Genomic DNA, 20283 nt, shown 5'->3' with positions numbered 1-20283 from the left:
AATAGATGACTGGATCAAGAAGATGTGGTACATATACACATTGGAATATTACTCAGCAATCAAAAAAGATAAACACATGCAGTTTGCAGCAACATGGATGGAGCTAGAAGGGATCATGTTCAGCGAAATAAGTCAGAAAGAAAAAGAAAAATACCGGATGGTCTCACTCATAGCAGGAATTTATAAAACCTAAATAAGAGACCAAGAAAAAGACTAATCAATGCAAAGTAATAATCAAAATCAACAAGCAACTATAAACCAGAGACACACTATCGGGGGGGGGGGGATTAGGGAAGGTGGGGAGAGGAAGAACAAGAGTCAAAATAAGGGGGGGGTGCAATTGTATGGGGAATATAACCATAATGAAAATGCATACATTGTACAAAGATGAAAAATGATGTAAGAATTATATATATATTTTTTTAAAGATTTATTTATTTATTTATACAAGGCACTGGGTATAGTCAGAAGCACGGAAGGATGAGAGAATTCACTAGAGCCAGAGCAGGGAACAGAACAGGCAGACTGATGAAATACACTGCTGAGGGGAGCAGCGGGTGGCAGGAGAGGTCTGTCATACCATGTGGGACCCTCACCGATGGCCAGGACTTGAACCGGCGCTGCAGAGGCTGCAGGCAGCTTCTTAGCCCAGTGCTCAACCGCTGCACCACCAGGGGGGGCATGATGAAAGAATTATATAAAATAAAATATTTTAAAAAATATTTCTGTGTGCATAGATTAATTACTTTATTTAATTTTTTTTTATTTTCCACCCATGATTATTCAAGTTCGCAACAATCATAGACATTTGGTAAAAAGGAAAGGAATGGGAACGGTTATTTTCTTCTCTGTTATAACTACTCTTCTGAAGCAATGCCCTGATAACCTGTCTCTTATCACTGGGGGCCATAGACAATTGACCATATTCTCATATACTATGGATAAATTACTGAAAAGACTGGTGAAATATATTATCATAAAGTTCAAGGTAACTTAATCCTCCTTGTTCAATCAGGATCTGTTGTCTTTGGTTTGTGAGTCGTGCACTGGTCACCACAGCTGCAATGAAATTATTCCTTTCTGCACTGCTCCACCAAATGTTGAACTGTTTCAACTAAGTGCTCTTCAATCCCAAAAGGAAATAATCTCCATAATAGTAATAGAAAATTTTCAAATTGCTGGTCAGACACATTGAAATTGCCTGCTCCCCCCCCAAACCGTCCCACCCACCACATTATATTTCTTTACTACGCCAGGTTTGATTTCCTTTTCAAATCTTTTGTAATTATATTTTTCAGATTTTATACACACTCCCCACATATGCAGATGTCTAAGTTAGTTAAAGATTTCTCTAGGAAATGGGAGGAAAAAGAAAGGGGATGTAAATGAAGAAATAATTTTGTTTTTGATAATTACACAATTTCTCTACCTCTATTAACACTCCCATACTCTTTTGACAGGAAAGTTTAGATATCCATCCATTTTATTTTTCTCTCCAGGAACAACCTGGGTCAGTGAAATACTGGATTTGATCTATAACAATGGGGATACAGAGAAATGTAAGCGAGATGCCATATACAACCGAGTGCCCTTCATGGAGATGATAATCCCAGGAGTCTGTAATGGTATATCTTATTAATGTTCAGTTTCACTGTAGGAGTAAATTTCTCTAATTTTTTTGTGGATTTTGGAGGCATCATGAAAAAATGATACTGTCTGTACTTGGACTGTTGAATCTTAAGTATCTATAACAGAAAAGTATTTGTGCCAATAATCATATATAACTTATGATTGTATATTAAGGATTGTATAGACACTTATGAAGCTAATAAACCCGGTTATTTGTAGGCAACAAAACAAGCTTAAAGTAACCAGAATTGATTATTGTTTATCTCATACTAAATTTCAGAAGTACATGAATTCATATCAACATAGAGCCATTTTAGGTATGTTTAGAAAGTCTTATATCACATTGTAATAAATTTTATGGTTCCATATTTATAATGCAGTTTAATTTTTGTGCTTGTAGGTGTTAAGGATTTGGAAGTCATGCAGTCTCCTCGATTAGTGAAAACACACTTACCTGTTCAACTTCTTCCTTCTTCATTTTGGAAAAATAATTGTAAGGTACAGATTTTTTCTAAAAATTTCTTATTTATGTTATAAATTATTTTACTATTTATGCAGAAATTAAGATAAGAGATTGTAATGTCTGATAAATCATTCTGGAAATAATATTTTGGACCCTATAGCCAAATGTCAAAATAACACCAGTGACTCCACTGCCCTCGGTAAAAATTGCACACAGTGCCCAAACATTTAGAAACTATCAGATTTTCTATTTCCTAAGATACAATGTCATTATGTCTAAATTCTTTCACCAATTGTCTGAAAATAATAGATGTTTAGATAATCCTAGGAGCTGCTTCTTCATGAATTTAGTACAAATATTATTTAGAAATATGGATTTAAAACAATATATTATGGATTATGAATTATATATAATTTTATAGATAAATTATTTTAGTCTTTTAAAAATAATCATTTTAATTCAAGCATAAAACTTATAAAAAGTAGTGCATAAATCCTAAATATACAGCTTGATGAATTTTCACAAAGAAACCATACCCATGAAGTCAGCATCAAATAAACATTACCCGTAACCCCAAAGTTTGTCTTTCTCTTTTTCCCTTTCATAATAATGTCTCCAAAGTTGGTCTTAATTTTAAAGTGATTAGTGAATCAGTTTTTTTCTTTTTTAAAAGATTTATTTATTTATGCAAGAACTGGGTACTAACCAGAGGTGTGGGAGGGTGAGAGAATTCACCAGAGACAGAGCTGGGAGCAGAACAGGCAGACAGACCGAAGACACTGCTGAGGGGAGTAGCGAGCGAGGCCGGAGAGATCTGCCACCATATGTGGGTCTCTCCCTGACTGGCCGGGAATCGAACCCGTGCTGCAGAGGCTGCGGGCAGCTTCACAGCACTGCGCTCAACCCGCTGCACCACCGGGTAAGCCCTCAGTTTTTTTCTTTATGAGCACAATATTTTGTAATTTTTTGGAAACATCTTTCACAAAGCCATGAAGGTTTTCTTTCTGTTTACATATATTGGCTTCGTTGATTCAGTTATCCAATATCTAAGAATTTATCTAATATATATAACATAAGTAGTGATTTATTTTTAAAAATTTCTATGTAATAGTAATCCCCCCTCTGTCTTTCCCTCTTCTCTAACAGCCTGATATAAATACACTCATTTTTCCCATGAATATTTATTGCTAGTAAATGAATGTAACCTTATAAAATTCATTTAACAATCTATTAACTTTTTTTGTAATTACCATTCATATTTCTGTACTCAAGCTCATGCTGTCAGTAAACAAAATAGATACTTACTTCCTTTTTCTTAATCTGGATGTCTTTTTTTACTACTTTTCTTTGCCTTATTGAGCTAGCTATAACCTCTAATACAGTTCCCAATAGGAGTATTTGGAGCATATGGTTTTGTCTTGCTCTTGCTTGTAGGGCTAATACATGATTATTGAGTATTTCACTGCTAAGTATAATGATCTTTTTAATAAATGTCCTTTATCTATTGAGGAAATTACATTTTATTACTACTTCGTTATGATTTTACCCAAGGTGCTTGGCTTTTATCTCTTTTTTTTCTAAGACCTAACTTGTGGTTTTCTATTTTTCTGCTAATATGGTTACATCAATTTTCAAGTGATAAAACAATCGTAAATAACTTGTACTTAGTTGTAATGTAATGTCTTTTATATGTTGTTGGATCCAATTTGCTTTTTTATTTTATTTTTTAAATTGTGTTTGATCATGAGAGGTATTGGTCTAGCGTTCTCAATTTTATCATAAGTCTTTGTCATTATGATATAGTCCTTTTAGCCTTAAGGTAATGTTAGCCACATAAAATGAATTTGGAGATATTTTACTCTTCAATTTTCTGAAAGTGATTAGAATTGGTATTACTTAATTATTAAATATTTTGTTCATCTCACTAGTAAAACCAGCTAGCATGGGATTTTCTTTACCTTAAAGGATTTTAACTGCAAATTCAATGTATTTAATCAAAATAACATAACACTATTTTTGTGATATACTTTTCCTTGATTTTTTTTTTTTTTTTGGTATTTTATGTCACAAGAGATGTTCTTTTTCTAGGCTAAAGAGAAAGCAAGGGTATGATAAATGGAAAATCTTTGCATTAAAACAATATGTACTTGTGAATATCCTATGTAAGGATAAAGATATAAATAGTCAGATCATGAAATGGAGAAGAGTAAATGAGCAGCTGGTCAAGGTAAGCAAGTGTTTGTAAATGTTAAATAGAAACAAAGTGATGGTTTTGCATATCTCCCAACAGGTCGTTTATGTAGCAAGGAACGCTAAGGATGTGGTGGTGTCTTACTATTATTTCTACCAGATGGCAAAATTACATCCACTTCCCGGCACCTGGGAGGAGTTCCTGGAAAAATTCATAAATGGAAAGGGTGGGTGCAACTCTTTTATCCTGGAGTCCTATAAGGGAAAGCCTTTTTGCAAAAAGAATAAAGCCCAATGTAAATCTTGTATTTATTATAAACCTAGTATGTGTCCATTCCTCTACTAAAGCATTAGGAATTTTGTAGAAGAAGCAGATTACATAGTCATCTCTTCCTTTTAGAGATTTTTGTGGAATGTGTGACACATATTTTACAGTCGTCATTTTTAATAAGTGCTCAGTGACTACTGCCATGTGATTTCCTATCTTACTGTTCATGCCATTGTTTTGATTTTATAAATATTTCTTGAATTTTTCTCTACTGTGCCTTTTTTCTCTCTGAGCTACCACCAGAACCACCTTTAGCATTCATAGTTTTACCAACAGTGCCTTCAAGGCAATCTAGATTTTTTTCTCTAACATTCATCTCACAGCTCATCCAGACTCTACCTATTACTTAGTTCATAAGTCACTTCCGGGCCTCCCTGGTGGTGCAGGGGTTTGAGCACAGCGGTGTGAGGCTGTCCACTGCATTTTGTGGTGCCAATTTGGCCCCGACTGGCTGGGGAGCAACCCACATGGCGCAGCAGGCCTCTCCTGTCTCGCCTGCTGCTCCCCTCAGCAGTCTGTATCGGTATATCTGCCTGTTCTGCTCCCCGCTCTCTCTGGTGAATCTTTTCACTCCCCACGACCCTGGCCTGTACCCCACTTCTTAAAAAAAATTCAAAAGTCACTTCCTTACTTTTAGGTATTGTTAACAGCAACACCCACTTAATACTACCAAAATCTATATTTGTTTGCTAGGACTGTCAAACCCATTCCATAAAGTAGGTTCTTTCCTCAACATTTTTTTTTTTATTTTCTCATGTTATATTGCTAGAAATCTGAGTTCAATTGTGTCCAGAGTGGGTGTCTTCTGACACCTTTCTCCTTGTTTTTCAGATGACCATCTTCACATGTGTCTTTACATGGTCTCCCCTCAGTGGTGCCTGTCTTGTAATTCCTCTTCTCATAAAAACATAGTGGATCAGGGCCCACTGTCAGTGGCTGTATTTCAATTTAATTACCTCTTTAAAGGCCCCAACTCATATTTCTATCATATTCTGAAGTACTAAGGATTAGGATTTCAGGAAAAAATTTTTGGTGGAGGATACAATTTATCTCATAACTGAACTGTTTCATTATTTCTTAATATGCTGTATATTCAGTGAGAATAGGGATTACTGATATACTTTTTTTAATCCAGTGTCCCCTCTTTCTTGAACTAATAAGCAATTGATGTGTATATATTGATGATAACAACTTGGAATAATATTTACTAATTATTTACTTCATGTAAATTAATTCAAGATTAATTTTGTAAACAATCTTTCAATTTAGTGGCTTTTGGTTCATGGTATGACCATGTGAAGGGCTGGTGGGAGAAAAGGAAAGATTATCGCATTTTGTTCTTATTCTATGAAGACATGAAAGAAGTAAGTGGTAATTACAATTTTTTTTATTTCAAGGAAACCTAAGGTTCATCTTCGTATCACATATTCTTTTCCTCTTGATCTATAAATATGATTAACCTGCTAGCCTATTAATTTTGCCTTGGGAATTGATCTTTCACTCAATTCACTTCTTTCTGCCACTGTTGCTTCCTTTTAGTTCAAGCAAATATGGCGACTTACTGGACTAACTCATTTTGCTTCTCTTTGCATCCACTCAGAGAAAATGATCTTGAAATATAAATCAGTGTGTGTGCACCTCTTTCTTTAAATCTCTCTGTGGTGACTGTTGTGATGTGAAATATAAAATCATTAAGGTGATTTATAGAGTTCAGCAGTATTTATTTTTATTTTTCATTTATTTTTCATTTATTCACTTAATAGTTTATTTATTTTCTTACTGTAGGGTAAATGGTTTTTCAGGCTTTTCTGCCCTCCCTCCATTAGGATTGCCCTGCCTGATGGGGTACCTGCAGTTGTTATATTGTTGTAAGCTGTCTTGTTTATTTCTGTGGGCCATGGAAGGAATATTGAGGTAGTAATGGAGAGCAACAAAAGCAGGAGAGAAGCAGGAGAAGCCCAGAGTGAAGACTTGCCAGGGGCTTGGAGGCCAAGTGGTCTCCTGGCCCCCTGACACCCTGCCTGCCATGTACCTGTTTGCCATAATACATGTAAAGCTCAATAAAAGCCTGAGAAAGCCACCGAGGGCTCCAGGACTCCTTTACGGGTCTGGTCTGCTCCGATCATAGATAACCTGCACTGTGGCCATCCTGATCCTACACTTAACATTGCTTTTTTTTTTTTTTTTTTTTGACATTATTTGATTTCTTCCCTCAGCTGTCATCCTCATAGTTCTCCCCAAACCATAGCCCCTGTGATCTCTTACCATAGTCCTTTGCTTTTCCCTCTAATTTGACCCCAGTGACTTCCCCTCCCCTGCTGTATGTCTCATATCTATGGTTAGCTGGCAAGTTTTATCTTTTTATTGACTCTTTGTTCAGTTTTTCTTAATTCTGCATGTAAGTAAAGCCATTCAATATTTATCTTTTGTCCTTCTGACTTATTTCACTTAGTATAATCTCTTCCAACTCCATCCATGTTGCTGCAAATGGCATGAGTTTATTATTTTTTTTAATCACAGTTCAGCTGTGTTTAGTCTCTGTCTCTCTCCAACCTAGTCTAATATCATCTGGTCCTACTCACTAAATGAGCATATTTGGAATATTTTCTCCCACTGTTTTCAAATTAACATCTTATCTTTTATGTCTTAATTAAATACTGCTTATCCCTGGAGAGCTTTCCTAACTGTATTTTCAAATAATATAACCTCGTTATTATCTATTAAAGACACTTTTGCTACTATTATTCTTTTTATAGTATCTATCACCACTTCTAAGTATTTATGTACTTTTTTTTCTCTTCTCTACTATAATAAAACTACTTGGATGTAGAAAATAAATTTATCTTGTCAGTTGTTGTGGCTAGTTATTTGTTAACAGCCATTCTAACGACTGTGAAGGAATATCTCATTGCTGTTTTTGATTGCATTTCCCTGATGATTAGTGATATTGAGCACATTTTCATGTACCTTTGGTTTCAGTTCCACTATTGATTTTTTTTTAATTGGATTGTTAGTTTCTTTGACTATTGATACTTTATATATGTTGGATATTAAAACTTTTTTTTAAGATTTATTTATTCATACAAGAGATGGGGGTACAAGCCAGAGATGCAGCGGTGAGAGGATTCACCAGAGACAGAGTGAGGAACAGAACAGGCAGATTGACCAAAGTACACTGCTGAAGGGAGCAGCGGGTGAAGCAGGAGAGGTCCGCTAAGCCATGTGGGTTTCGAACTGGGGATCGAACTCGTGCTGGGGATCGAACTTCTGCTGCAGAGGCTATGGATAGCTTTACAGTGCAGTGCTTAACCCCCTGTGCCACCAGGGAGGCCCAATATTAAAACTTCTTAAGTATATGATTTGCAAATATTTTCTCCCAATGAATGGGTTGCCTTTTCATTCTTGTTAGTTTTCTTTATTGTGCAGAAACTTTTTTGTTTACTATAGTCTCTCTTGTTCATTTTTGTTTTTTTATACATTTGCTTTTGGAGGGAGAGCCAAAAAATAATGTCCAAGATCAATGTCAGGGAATTTAATACTGTGCTTTATTCTAGGAGTTTTGTGATTTCAGTTGTCATGTTGTAGTCTTTAACCCATTTTAATTTGGGCTATGTTGTAAGGTAGTGATTTGGCTTCAAACTTTTGCATGTGGCTATTCAGTTTTCTGAATACCATTCATTGAAGTTTGTCTTCATTATATGTCTTTGGCTTTTGGCTTCTTCATTATAACTTAATTGCCAACATATATGTGGGTTTATTTTGGGCTCTAGGCTCTGTTTCATTTTTCTATGTGTTTTAATGCCACCACCATACTGTTTTAATCACTATAGCTTTGTAGTATGCTTTGAAATTAGGGAGATTGATATCCCTAGTTTTTTTTTTCTTCTTTTCAAGTTTGCTTGGGCTAAAGAGTCTTTTGTGGTTTTATATAAATCTTAAGATTGTGTCTTCTATTTTGTGGAATTTTGATAGCAATTTCATTGAGTCTATAGCTGACTTAACAATATTAATTATTCCAATTTTGAGCATGGAATATCTTTCCATGTATTTGTGTCTCCTTTAATTAATTTGAAATTTAATTCTTATTTTCAATGCATACATTTTTTTAAACTATTGGGTGAAATGTGTTCCTAGAAATGATACAATTATAAAAGTGATTAATTCCTTAATTTCCCTTTTTAATAGTTTATTATCAGTGTATTGAAGCAATTGATATTTTAAAAAAATTGTGTGCTGAAAATTTACTGAACATTTTTATTAGCACTAGCAGTTTTTTGGTGGCTCCTTTAGGTTTTACTATATATAATATCATGTTGTGTACAAAAACAAAAAAATACTTCTATTGTGATTTGTATAGCTTTTATTTCTACTTTTTGTCTACTTGCTCTCCATAGGTCTTCTAATACTATGTTACATAAAAGTAATCCTTTATCTTTATAATTTCTTTAGAACCCAAAACGTGAAATTCAGAAACTATTAAAGTTTCTAGAGAAAGATCTGCCAGAGGAAACCATGAATAAAATAGTTTATCACACCTCTTTTGATGTGATGAAGAAGAATCCTAGTGCTAATTATACCACAACACCAGAATGGGATATGGATCATTCTGTGTCTCCCTTCATGAGAAAGGGTAAGAACATCATATATAGTTTCTATTCTGTTTGCCAGCTACATCATGGACACTGTGGGTGTGTAGATAAGAGTGGTATTATAGAAAATGGAAAGACATATGCTGGAGAGAGAAAAATTTAGAAAAAAATAATCTTAGAGGAAATAATTTGTGACCAAGAAAGTCATTATTGATACAAATTTAGCATATAAGATAGGTGTTTTTATGAGAAATGTTTGCTCAAGAATCTATGTAACAATAAGCACAAGACTTGGCAACCACTACTGTATCAAAGAATGTCCTTTATTTGTCTGAATTATCTAGATATTCTTCATATTAGAAGTTTTGCTGTGGTTGGTAGTTAGTTTAAGTGATCTTAGATATACTGATCTAATGGGGAAAGTGTCAACTTTTGAGGCTATTGTTATTGTAAATTGTTGCATCTTCAGCATTGAACTCAACCTATCGCTAGCATCCTACATGAAATATTCCTTTAATAAATCTTTGTTGTATGAATTGTACAAGTTCATGTATGTGAGGGAGATAAGCAAGCAAGAGAATGTATAGGAAAGAGAGAGATTCTTTTAGTTATATATGTATTATTCTGCTTTGCCATAAAATAACCCAATAACCTCAATCTCTGTGACTTAATAGTGCAAGGTTACTTTTTACTTGATTTTGAAGGATGTTAGCCACTGGTGACTGACAGTTTTGCTTAATTGTTTTTAACTCTGATCAATTTTGCTGGTCTCTCATGGGCCCAGGTACTTCTATCTTCTTTTTCTGAAACAGTGAAAAAACTGCCTATTTGTTGAATATTTGCAATATCATTGTAGAGATAAAAAGCTAGAGAGGTGGTAGAAACTTTTGAGGTTTTTTGAAATTTCTATTTAGATGGGTTTGTATTTTGCACAGTACAAATTCAAAGCATATAAAAAATGCAAGCCTAAAATTAATGAGGCTATTGCTGGATCGTATGGAAGCTCTATCTTTAGTAGGTCAAGAAATCTCCACACAGCTCTCCATAGTGATTGGACCAGTATGTACTCCCACCAGCAATGCAGGAGAGTTCCTTTTTCTCCACACCCTCGCCAACATTTGTTGTTGCTAGTTTTTTTTAATATGTGCCATTCTCACTGCTGTAAGATGGTATCTCCTTGTAAGTTTTGATTTGCATTTCCCTGATTACAAGTGATGTTGAACATTTTTTCATATGTCTGTTGGCCATTTGCATTTCCTCTTTAAAGAAGTTTCTTTCTAGTTCTTCTGCCCATTTTTTTCTGGATTATTTTCTTTGTTTTGTTGAGTCTCATCAGCTCTTAGGTATTTACCCAAATGACACAGAAACATTAATTCCAAAGGTCATTGGCATTTCTATGTTTATAGCAGCACTATTTACAATAGCTAAACTATGGAAACAACCCAAATGCCCAAAAATGGATGACTGGATCAAGAAGAGGTGGTACATATACACAATGGAATATTACTCAGCAATCAAAAAAACACATACAGTTTGCAGCAATATGGATGGAGCTAGAAGGGATCATGCTTAGCGAAATAAGTCAGAAAGAAAAAGAAAAATACTGGATGATCTCATTCATAGCAGGAATTTAGAAAACCTAAATAAGGGACCAGGAAAAAGACTAATTAATACAAAGTAAAAATCAAAATCAACAAGCAACTATAAACCAGAGACACACCATGGTGGGGTGGGGGGAGAAGGAAGGGGAGAGGAAGGACTAGGGTCAAAATAAGGGGGGTGCAATTGTATGGGGAATATAACCAAAATGATAATGCATACATAGTGCAAAAATGAAAAATGATGTAAGAATTATATAAAATAAAATATTAAAAAAATTAATGAGGCAAGAGGAAATCACTCATCATATAACAACAGTCAGTGATGTATAATCTTACAGGGAAGAAGAGAGTAAATAATTATTTTTTTAAAAAAATATTTATTTATACAAGAACTGGGGTACAGACCAGATGCGCCAGGAGGCTGATTGGATTCACCAGAGGCAGAACAGGGAACAGAACAGGCAGACTGATGAAATACTCTGCTGAGGGGAGCAGCAAGCGAGACAGGAGAAGTCTGCTTACGGTGTGGGTTGCTCTGAGGCCAGCGGGGATCGAACCGTGCTGCAGAGGCTGTGGACAGCTTCACAGCACTGCCCTCAACTGCCTGCACCACCAGGGAGGCCCGAGAGTAAATAATTCTTAATACAATTTGAGATAGTTTTGGAGATAATGATATTTTGGTGAGAGACAATAAAGGCACCATTAAGGGTATATTTAATTATAATGTGTCTGTGTATTTTAGATTTTTTTTTTTTTTAGAATGTTAGGAAATATGCCATGGATAAGTCTTGCTAGGAATATGTGGATCTCAACCAGGTGTGAATTTTCTGCCCAGGGCATGTTTGCCTACATATGGAGACAGTTTTGATGGTCATGACTTGGGATTTCTAGTACATAGGGGCATCTAATGTGTGGAGGTCAAGGATTCTCTTAAATATCCTACCATGCACAGGACAATTGATTTTCTGCTTTCAAAAACCAACAGCAGAAACATAAATGAATAAATAAAATACCAAAGTTGAGAGATCCTGAGACAGATTAGAAAGTTATTTTGGCATGTTTTCCTCCCAATGTTCCTTAAGTACTGGGCTACCAAATATGTCTTCTGGGTTACCCAGTGAGATAGTCTAGGAAAATGACACAGTTTTTTTTTTTGTTTGTTTTGTTTTGTTTTTAGTCAGATAGTCATTGCAAATGATATGTCTGTATCCTTCCTTCTACTTTTAGATAGGTTAGCTATTTTGGACTTTGGATAATCTTATAATAAAAACATATATTTAATTTCTTGGACTCAGGGATTTACAAGTCTTATTATTTATTTATTTATTTTTTTTTTGTGGCACCCTCGCTGGTGCCTGGGGAACGAACTGGCGCTGCAGAGGATGGCGGCCAGCCTCGTAGCCCAGCGCTCAACCGCTGTGCCACCAGGGGAGGCCCTAAGTCTTATGTCATAATAGAACATTTTTCAGAAATCACCACTTGAAGTGAGAAAATAGTTTTTTTTTAAAGATTTATTTATTTATTCATTCATTTATTTATTTATTTATACAAGCACTGGGTACAGTCAGAAGTGGAGGAGGGTGAGAGAATTCACCAGAGCCAGAGCAGGGAGCAGAACAGGCAGACTGACGAAATACACTGCTGAGGGGAGCAGTGGGCGTGGCAGGAGAGGTCTGTGCTCCATGTGGGACCCTCACTGGTAGCTGGGAATTGAACCGGCTCTGCAGAGGCTGCGGGCAGCTTAGCAGCCCAGCACTCAACCACTGCGCCACCAGGGGAGGCCTGAGAAAATATAATTTTAAATTGACTTAAAAATTATCTTTATCATTGTTAGCAAGGCTCTTGAAACCAAAGAATAAAGATTTTGAGACACTGGTTTTTCTCCTGTGACATTTCTTAAAGCTATTTAAGGGATTATTTCTTAAACATAAGATACTGGAAAAATTCATAGCAATTATAATAAACTAAGAATGTTAAGGATTCCAGGAAAGATAGTAGTAAAAGGTGAGGACTAGAATTATGGAATAGATATGACATTGTAAGTTAAGATTTCAAAAGAAATGTGTACTGATTCATAGGGAAACTGATTGTAGAAGGATGTTTTAAAATTGTGTTGGGCTTTCCCTAGTGGTGCAGCAGATAAGTGCTGGGCTACGAAGCTGCCTGCAGCCTCTGCAGTGCGGATTCAATCCCCACTCGCTGGGGAGGGTCCCACATGGTGTGACAGACCTCTCCTGCCGCCCGCTGCTCCCCTCAGCAGTGTACTTCAGTCCCTCTGCCTGTTCTGTTCCCCACTCTGGCTCTGGTGAATTCTCTCACCCTCCCGCACTTCTAACTGTACCCAGTGCTTGTATAAATAAATAAATAACTCTTAAAAAAAATAAAATAAAATTGTCTCATATTTATCTTTTCACTTTTCAGGTGTTTCAGGAGACTGGAAGAATCATTTCACTATAGCCCAGTATGAGCAATTTGAAGCAGATTATCAGAAGAAAATGAAAGGGTCTACACTGCACTTCCGTGCAGAGATCTAAGAAATATTCACTCTTCGTCCATGAAATGGCACTTAGAAGGAAAAAAGTCTTCAAAAAATGTAGTGAAAGAAAATTCTGTATGTGTGTTTCCTGATTTTCTAATAATAGTTGTTGGCAATAAGCTTTCTAGGAATTTCAAAGTGTGCAAAAGAAAAGTCAGTGCTATCTGTGGTTTTAATTGCTTTCCACAGTGTTTTTTTACTATTCTCAAAGTTTAAAATCCATAATTTTACCTGTTTTATTTTTAAAAATCAAGTCCTTGGTCATTGGACTTGCCAAGGAAGTTATTTAAGGGAGTCTTGAAGATGAATGGATTAGAACCAAAATATCTTCCTAAAAAACTTTAATTTCTCTTTGTTATATGCTTGGAATGATACCAGTGTAATTTAAGATCAATGACATTTTTGTGCAAGGAGTTATGAGAAATGTATTGTCCTAGAATAATTTTCTTTTAGATAAATTGTTAATCATAATCTTTTTAGTATTATATCTTAATACTAATGATCCAAAACAGCATCAAGAAGTTAATCAATAAATATATAGTACCAAAGTATCATCCACATCATTATGCTTTAGCTATTCTCAGAGAGAAAAAACAATAAGAAATTATCATAAAATCAAACTAATCAAAATTTTAAATACCTCCTATGTATAAATAATATGCTTTAAGAATAACAAAGAATAAAACATAGATCTTAAATTTAAAGAACTAGAGTAGAATTAGGAATGAAAAGAAAGTATAGAGAAATATCTGTAAGAACATAAGAAGCCACAATACTAATACCTGTTATATTAACAGTTTGCTATGTATCAATTACTATCTATGTAATTTACATGGCTTTACTTCAACTTGTCTTCATTCAATGCTTTAAGGTAAGTATTCTAACTTTTTCCAATTTTACTAATCAGTAAACTAGCAGACAGTGTAATTATATACCTATCTACATGTAAAATTATCAGCAAAACCACAGAGAAAGGTTGATTTCTGATCTTTTTTCTTTTGAATGATCTCAGTTATTCACCCTTCGCCATGTAGCTTCACTGGCAGTGGTCCTGCGTAGGTGTCTTTCTTTAAGCTGAAAACCTGTCATTACAGATTAATCATACCTTGTGACTCCTAGAATATTCAGATGTTTTTATATTTACAAAGTTCACTGATAATCTTTCTTGATATGGAAAATAACATGTTACCACACTTCATTTTTGTGAAAATTTGATCTTCTAAATATCAGCTCCAAATCATTCAAAACACTTAAGTTTTGAGTACAATTCGATATTACACAAGCATGTGTTTCTTTCTAAGTTACACAAATATATGTTGCTCAGATTTATTATGCACATTGTGAAATGAATGTAAATAGAAAAGGAGATGTAGAATAAATAATACATACTGCATTATTAAGTATATAATACAGCATTTACTCTCATTAAAACATTTTTATAGAGATACTAGGAATCAGAAAATGTTAGTGAAATGCCTTTAGGGTTTCTAAAAGTTGAAGTTAAACATTTTTGATTTGGACTTAAGTATGTAATAGCAAATTTGTTTAATACTTGTCTGTGGTGATTACAAAGGTACAAAACATAGTACTGAAATTAATGGTCTAAATCAAAAAATATAAATTCTCCTGTGCTTACTAAATCATATATTAATTTAGCCTTTCCACCATGTAGGACGAAAGAGTTCGGTTGAAACCTGGTAATAAATTTGTGATTTATACAACATGAGGTGTTCTACAGTTTGCAATTCTGTTTCCAGCAAAAGCCTAAAACTTATGGAAAATCTTTGGAATAATTTTAAATAAACTGAAAAGAATGCCTCCCAATTTAGAGTGTGCTGAGAAGTTCTTCTAAATGCTGTGTTTGTGTCATTTTCGCCAATAAAAATCTTACAATTATAAAATTATTTTTTAATTTTTCAAAATTCGCTTCTTTTATATATCATTTTATTTCCTTATTTTTAATTGAGGTAATGTTGGATATCCTCATCAAGTATTACCACTATAGTGGTAATACTTGTACCCACAAACAAGTGTACCCGCAAACAAGTCACCACTGAACCACTACCATACAATTCACTTGTTTAGTTCACTTTTGACTCATGTTTCAGAAAGTCTTTACAATTCTAACTTATTATGTACATCAACATTCTCTGAAATTATACAACTTGTAGTCCTATTTTGTCATAGAAAGTCAGTCATTAAAGAATGTCTTTGAAGTGAAATAAAATTATATTTTTTTCATTTCTACAATTCATTAAATCTCTTCCGTGATATAATGGGAAAACCTCTGTATGTTGAATGATTTTATGAATATTCTCCATCTCTTTAACAAGTAAATTCATTTATATGTTAAGCCTTATTTTTATAAAATTAATTCTGTATATGACATCCTATCATCTGTAAACTGCAAACTGATGTGGTTATTGTGTACTGCAATGCACACAATATATATAAGACAAAACAAAAAATTTGAGGGTCACACTGTCAACTCTTCTGTCTTCCAAAAATTTCTTTTTCCTCAAAATATTTGTGGCACTGCCATATATGACCCATGGTCATCCAACATGTGGACCAGGGAGGATGCCAGTGTGATCCTGCAAATATTATAAGAGTAAAGCTCTTTTGTACACTCACTCCATACTTTCATATTCCCCCACAGACCAAGAAAGTGCCTCTTGGCACTGAGTTTTACCAACTTGGGGGAGGGCTGGCTTGAGTAAAATGAAGCTATTCCTCTTACCCTCTTGAATGGGTTCAATTTCTGTTATTTATTTATTTTTAAAGATGTATTTATTTATTTATGCAAGAACTGGGGTATAGGCCAGATGCACGGGAGAGTGAGAGGATTCACCAGAGACAGAGCGGGGAACAGAACTGGCAGACTTTTTTTTTTAAGATTTATTTATTTATACAAGAGCCGGGTACAGGCCAGATGCACGGGAGGGTGAGAGGATTCACTAGATCAGAGCAGGGAACAGAACGGGCAGACTGACTGAAATACACTGCTGAAGGGGGCAGTGGGTGAGACAGGAGAGGTCTGCGACGCCAAGTGGGTTTCTCGCCAGCCAACCATGATAGAACCTGTGTCGCAGAGGCTGCGGACAGCTTCACAGTGCAGCGCTCAACGGCCTGTACCTCCAGGGAAGCCCTGATATTTATTTTTGTACCAATAGCAGGCTGGAACTTGTGTGCCATACTTTCAAACTTCCAAAAAGTCACGGTTATGCATGGACGATTATCAAAATCATTGTTCTTTGTGGGGAAGACGGTAGAAAATGCCTCTGTGGCCATTTTGCTAACACCGTTTTCCCTATGTCAGCTTTTCAAATGTTATCTTTGTTCTTGACAATGTACAGTGTCACTGTGTTGGCCCCAAAGTCTCTTTTGCAGACAATCTCAAAGTGTGTTCATTGTTTATTCTTCCCAAAAGAAGCTGTAAGCAAATCCTTAAGTAAAACCAGATGGTAGGTCATTGCTTCCTCTTTCTCAAATATTTTCCTCTTTCTCATCATATTTTCTAGTTGGCACTGGCACTTCATTGTACAGATAGCCCACAATAGCATTTGTTAGAAAAAGTGGACATTGTGAAAATAGGGTAAAGAACTACCAAAGTAACTGTGTAATTGTGAAATTATGCTTTCTTATTGCCTCATTCAGATGTTTGGAAGTCATGCCATCTAAAATGTTGTTTAGGTAATTACTGTCATATCTCTGAATCCTGTGATGAGCTAGTAAGTAAGTGCTTCATATGATGGCACTTGTGAAATTAGGTCTCTGATTATTCTTGGTTTTAAAAGACTGTTTTCTGATATGATTTTATCAGTAACTGAAAATTCCTGTTTTTAATATTCTGTGTCTTAAGGAAAGTTGGGTCAAATATTTGTTTTTAGTACTTTGACATTTCAATTATGGTTGTGGAATAGCAAGTACAGAAAATTAATACAGGTTTTCCTTGTGGTAGTCTTCTAATGGTTTCACATTTTTCAATTTTATGCAAACCATAATTAAATAAGTTATCTACATTTTTTATCATAACTTGGTTTAGTATAACTTGGTTAAAAAGATTAGGATCCAGGAAGTGACAAAGGTCAAACACTCAGAGTGTTCTAGAAGGAAAAAGATTATATTCAAGCTCTAGAATTGAGACTGAGTTTTTCTTAGGCCAATATATACTGTTTGCTCTACTCTATTACTTACACCTTTTCTTCATTAGCAAAATAGAAGCAAATGTCCTACCTATTTTAGAAATTCTGTTTTTTGCATCAAATTTTAAATTTTAGAGTACCACATTTAAAATGTGGAGTTGCAAAAATGATTTGGACTAATACACTATGTATCTTAATAATGTAATAATGTCAATTATATATTTTTCATTGTCATTGATTATTTAACTGTTTATGTAACATGAAAAATAAAAATAAGATGTTTATTCTTCCTGTACAGCAACATAGAACTTTGAAATGAGAACACTGTCCTTTAGTTATTTGACAATAAAAAATTTCAGAACCAAATAGTGGCCAACTCAAAATGCTTTTTGTGCAATGGCTTAATAAAATCTAGCATTATATAATAATTGAATGAAAATTCCTATTTATATGTGTGAAAATGCCAGGAAGTTGTTTGATTAAAAGGCCTTATTTTGATATTGGGCCACAATGCGTGCTTTTGTTCTCAAGGCAACCTTGATAATGATCCAGGACAAAACTCTATATTTGTTCCTTTTGGCAGGTAAGAAGGATTATCATATATATCACAGAGTTTTATTACTAAAAAAAATGATCCTTCTTTCTTTCTTTTCTTTCCTTTCTAAAAGCACTGGGTACAGTCAGAAGCGCGGGAGGGTGAAAGAATTCACCAGGGCCAGAGCGGGGAACAGAACAGGCAGACTGATGATACACTGCTGAGGGGAGCAGCGGGTGGCAGGAGAGGTCTGCGTGCCATGTGGGACCCTCACCTGGTGGCCAGGGATCGAACCAGCGCTGCAGAGGCTGAGGGTAGCTTTACAACCCAGTGCTCAACCGCTGCGCCAACAGGGAGGCCCAGGATTTTGTTCTTTTTTCTTGACCTTGATAGGTACACATCAGAGAGTTTTAAAAAGAAAGCATCCTTATAGATATCAAAAGCTATTTTTAAACTTCTTTTAATTCATATTTATTTCCTATTTTGATTAAATCTTAGATTTTGAAGTGTCTCACTTTTCTGCACATTATAGATACATTTAATAGTTGCAAATGTTTTACATAAAATAGAAAAAATGCACGCAAGTAACGTAATTGCTTTTCACCAACTCATACATTTAGAAAGTATTGAAAGTTATCCTATAATATAAATAACTGATAACTGTTTTTCTAATATAAGTCATCACAACAAACCCATCAGATGATCCCAAAGTTTCAATCAATACTCTTTATAACCATCATTTCCATTATCCAATAAAGAGTTATTATTGTATTTTTAACATACCAAACTATTACGCATGCTGTGCTTGCTTTCAGGATGTTTTGTGTTTTTCTTTTTTTAACAATATCATTAAAGAATCAACAAAAAGTCAAAAGCTAAAGAAAATACGCACATTATGAAATGGAAGGGAGGACATTAATCTCATTCAATAATAGTGTGGAAGTTATAAACACAGTTTGTTCTCATAATGATAACAGTGATTTTGCCTTCAGTAAGTATACACACCCTGGATTTACCATAACAAACCTTATTTCAAATATTTTCCTTTCTTTTCCTCAGATACATTCAGGTAATTTTTAGACCATGTTGTTGGTATTTTGGTTCAGAATGCACTGACATTGTCCTTGCAATTCTTGATTTAATTAGTATAGTCTTTCATAAATTCAGTAATCATGCAATATTACACAATACTGTACATGTACACACACAAATACACAAGTAAAGCAATGATAGTAAATTATTGGAGTTTTTATTGTCTATTTATAAAAAAACCCAAAGGAAGCTAGCCAAAATTTGCACTACCAGTAAATTCACAATACCTTATTTAGGATGAAAACACTTAGATAATTTAAAATGTAAATTGAATTTTTAATTTTTGAGCTCCTTTTTATTGTTATCCTTTATTGCATTAACTTTGATTATAACATTGTATATGGCTTAGGGAATAGCTTCACTCCTCCTCAGATGTTGTTGCTACACCACAGCCACCATCAAAACACCCAGTAGTTCTTTGCTATGGACTATGGTGTCCCCCTTTTGTTCTCACTCCTACCCTTCCTCCCCCTCTAGTAGCCTCAATTCTGCAGTCCTACTTCTGAGGTTTGCTTTGGTTTGGTCACTTCCTTTGTTTTATTTATCTGTATTCTATATAAGTGAACTCACTCAGTGTTTGTATTTCTCCTTCTGACTGAAGAGTTCTTAAGGAATGATTAAAAGAGATGGTTTCTCTAAAATGTGCTTTCGCATATTTGGTGTCAATGAACATGTGGATCTACAAGCCTATCCAATGCTAACCAATTGTAGAAACAGGCCAAAAGTGCAGAAAACATGGCTCCTGTAAAGCTTAAAATGAACAAACCAAGGAGAATTGTGGGATGGCACAGTGACTTAAATTTTCTTAGTCATAATTTAATCCCTGTGGAATTCTAAGGCTATTTATTTCAGCTGGAAGAAACAGTACATGTTATCTATTGATATCACTTTTTGTCACTATAAGGAAAGAGGGGGGAAGTTTCTCTAGTATTTTTTGAATTAAAACTTTCCAAACAGGGCCTCCCCGGTGGTGCAGCGGTTGAGCACTGGGTTGGGAAGCTGCCTGCAGCCTCTGCAGCACCGGTTCGATCCCCGTCCGCGGGGCGAGGGTCCCACATGGCGCGCAGACCTCTCCTGCCGCCTGCTGCTCCCCTCAGCAGTGTACTTCATCAGTCTGCCTGTTCTGCTCTCCCCTCTGGCTCTGGTGAATTCTCTCACCCTCCTGTGCTTCTAAC

The 20283-nt window shown here is 35.1% G+C and overlaps 1 protein-coding gene across 1 annotated transcript in view; it reads left to right on the top strand.

Moving 5' to 3' along the window:
* The window catches only part of LOC119260475 (sulfotransferase 1 family member D1-like), a 30139-nt gene extending 14883 nt beyond the window's left edge, over positions 1 to 15256 (top strand). Inside the window, exons 3-8 of the mRNA XM_037529390.2 lie at positions 1500 to 1625; positions 2030 to 2127; positions 4383 to 4509; positions 5880 to 5974; positions 9060 to 9240; positions 13222 to 15256. Coding sequence (XP_037385287.1) covers positions 1500 to 1625; positions 2030 to 2127; positions 4383 to 4509; positions 5880 to 5974; positions 9060 to 9240; positions 13222 to 13334 — 740 coding nt within the window. The 3' untranslated portion in view covers positions 13335 to 15256. The remainder of the gene's footprint in view (positions 1 to 1499; positions 1626 to 2029; positions 2128 to 4382; positions 4510 to 5879; positions 5975 to 9059; positions 9241 to 13221) is intronic.
* The last annotated feature ends 5027 nt before the right edge of the window (positions 15257 to 20283 follow it).

This window comes from Talpa occidentalis, unplaced genomic scaffold (assembly GCF_014898055.3).
Source record: "Talpa occidentalis isolate TD23 unplaced genomic scaffold, MPIMG_talOcc4v2.1 talOcc4.6, whole genome shotgun sequence".
NCBI classification, from domain to species: Eukaryota; Metazoa; Chordata; class Mammalia; order Eulipotyphla; family Talpidae; genus Talpa; species Talpa occidentalis.
This window is presented reverse-complemented; position numbering and strand designations above follow the sequence as displayed.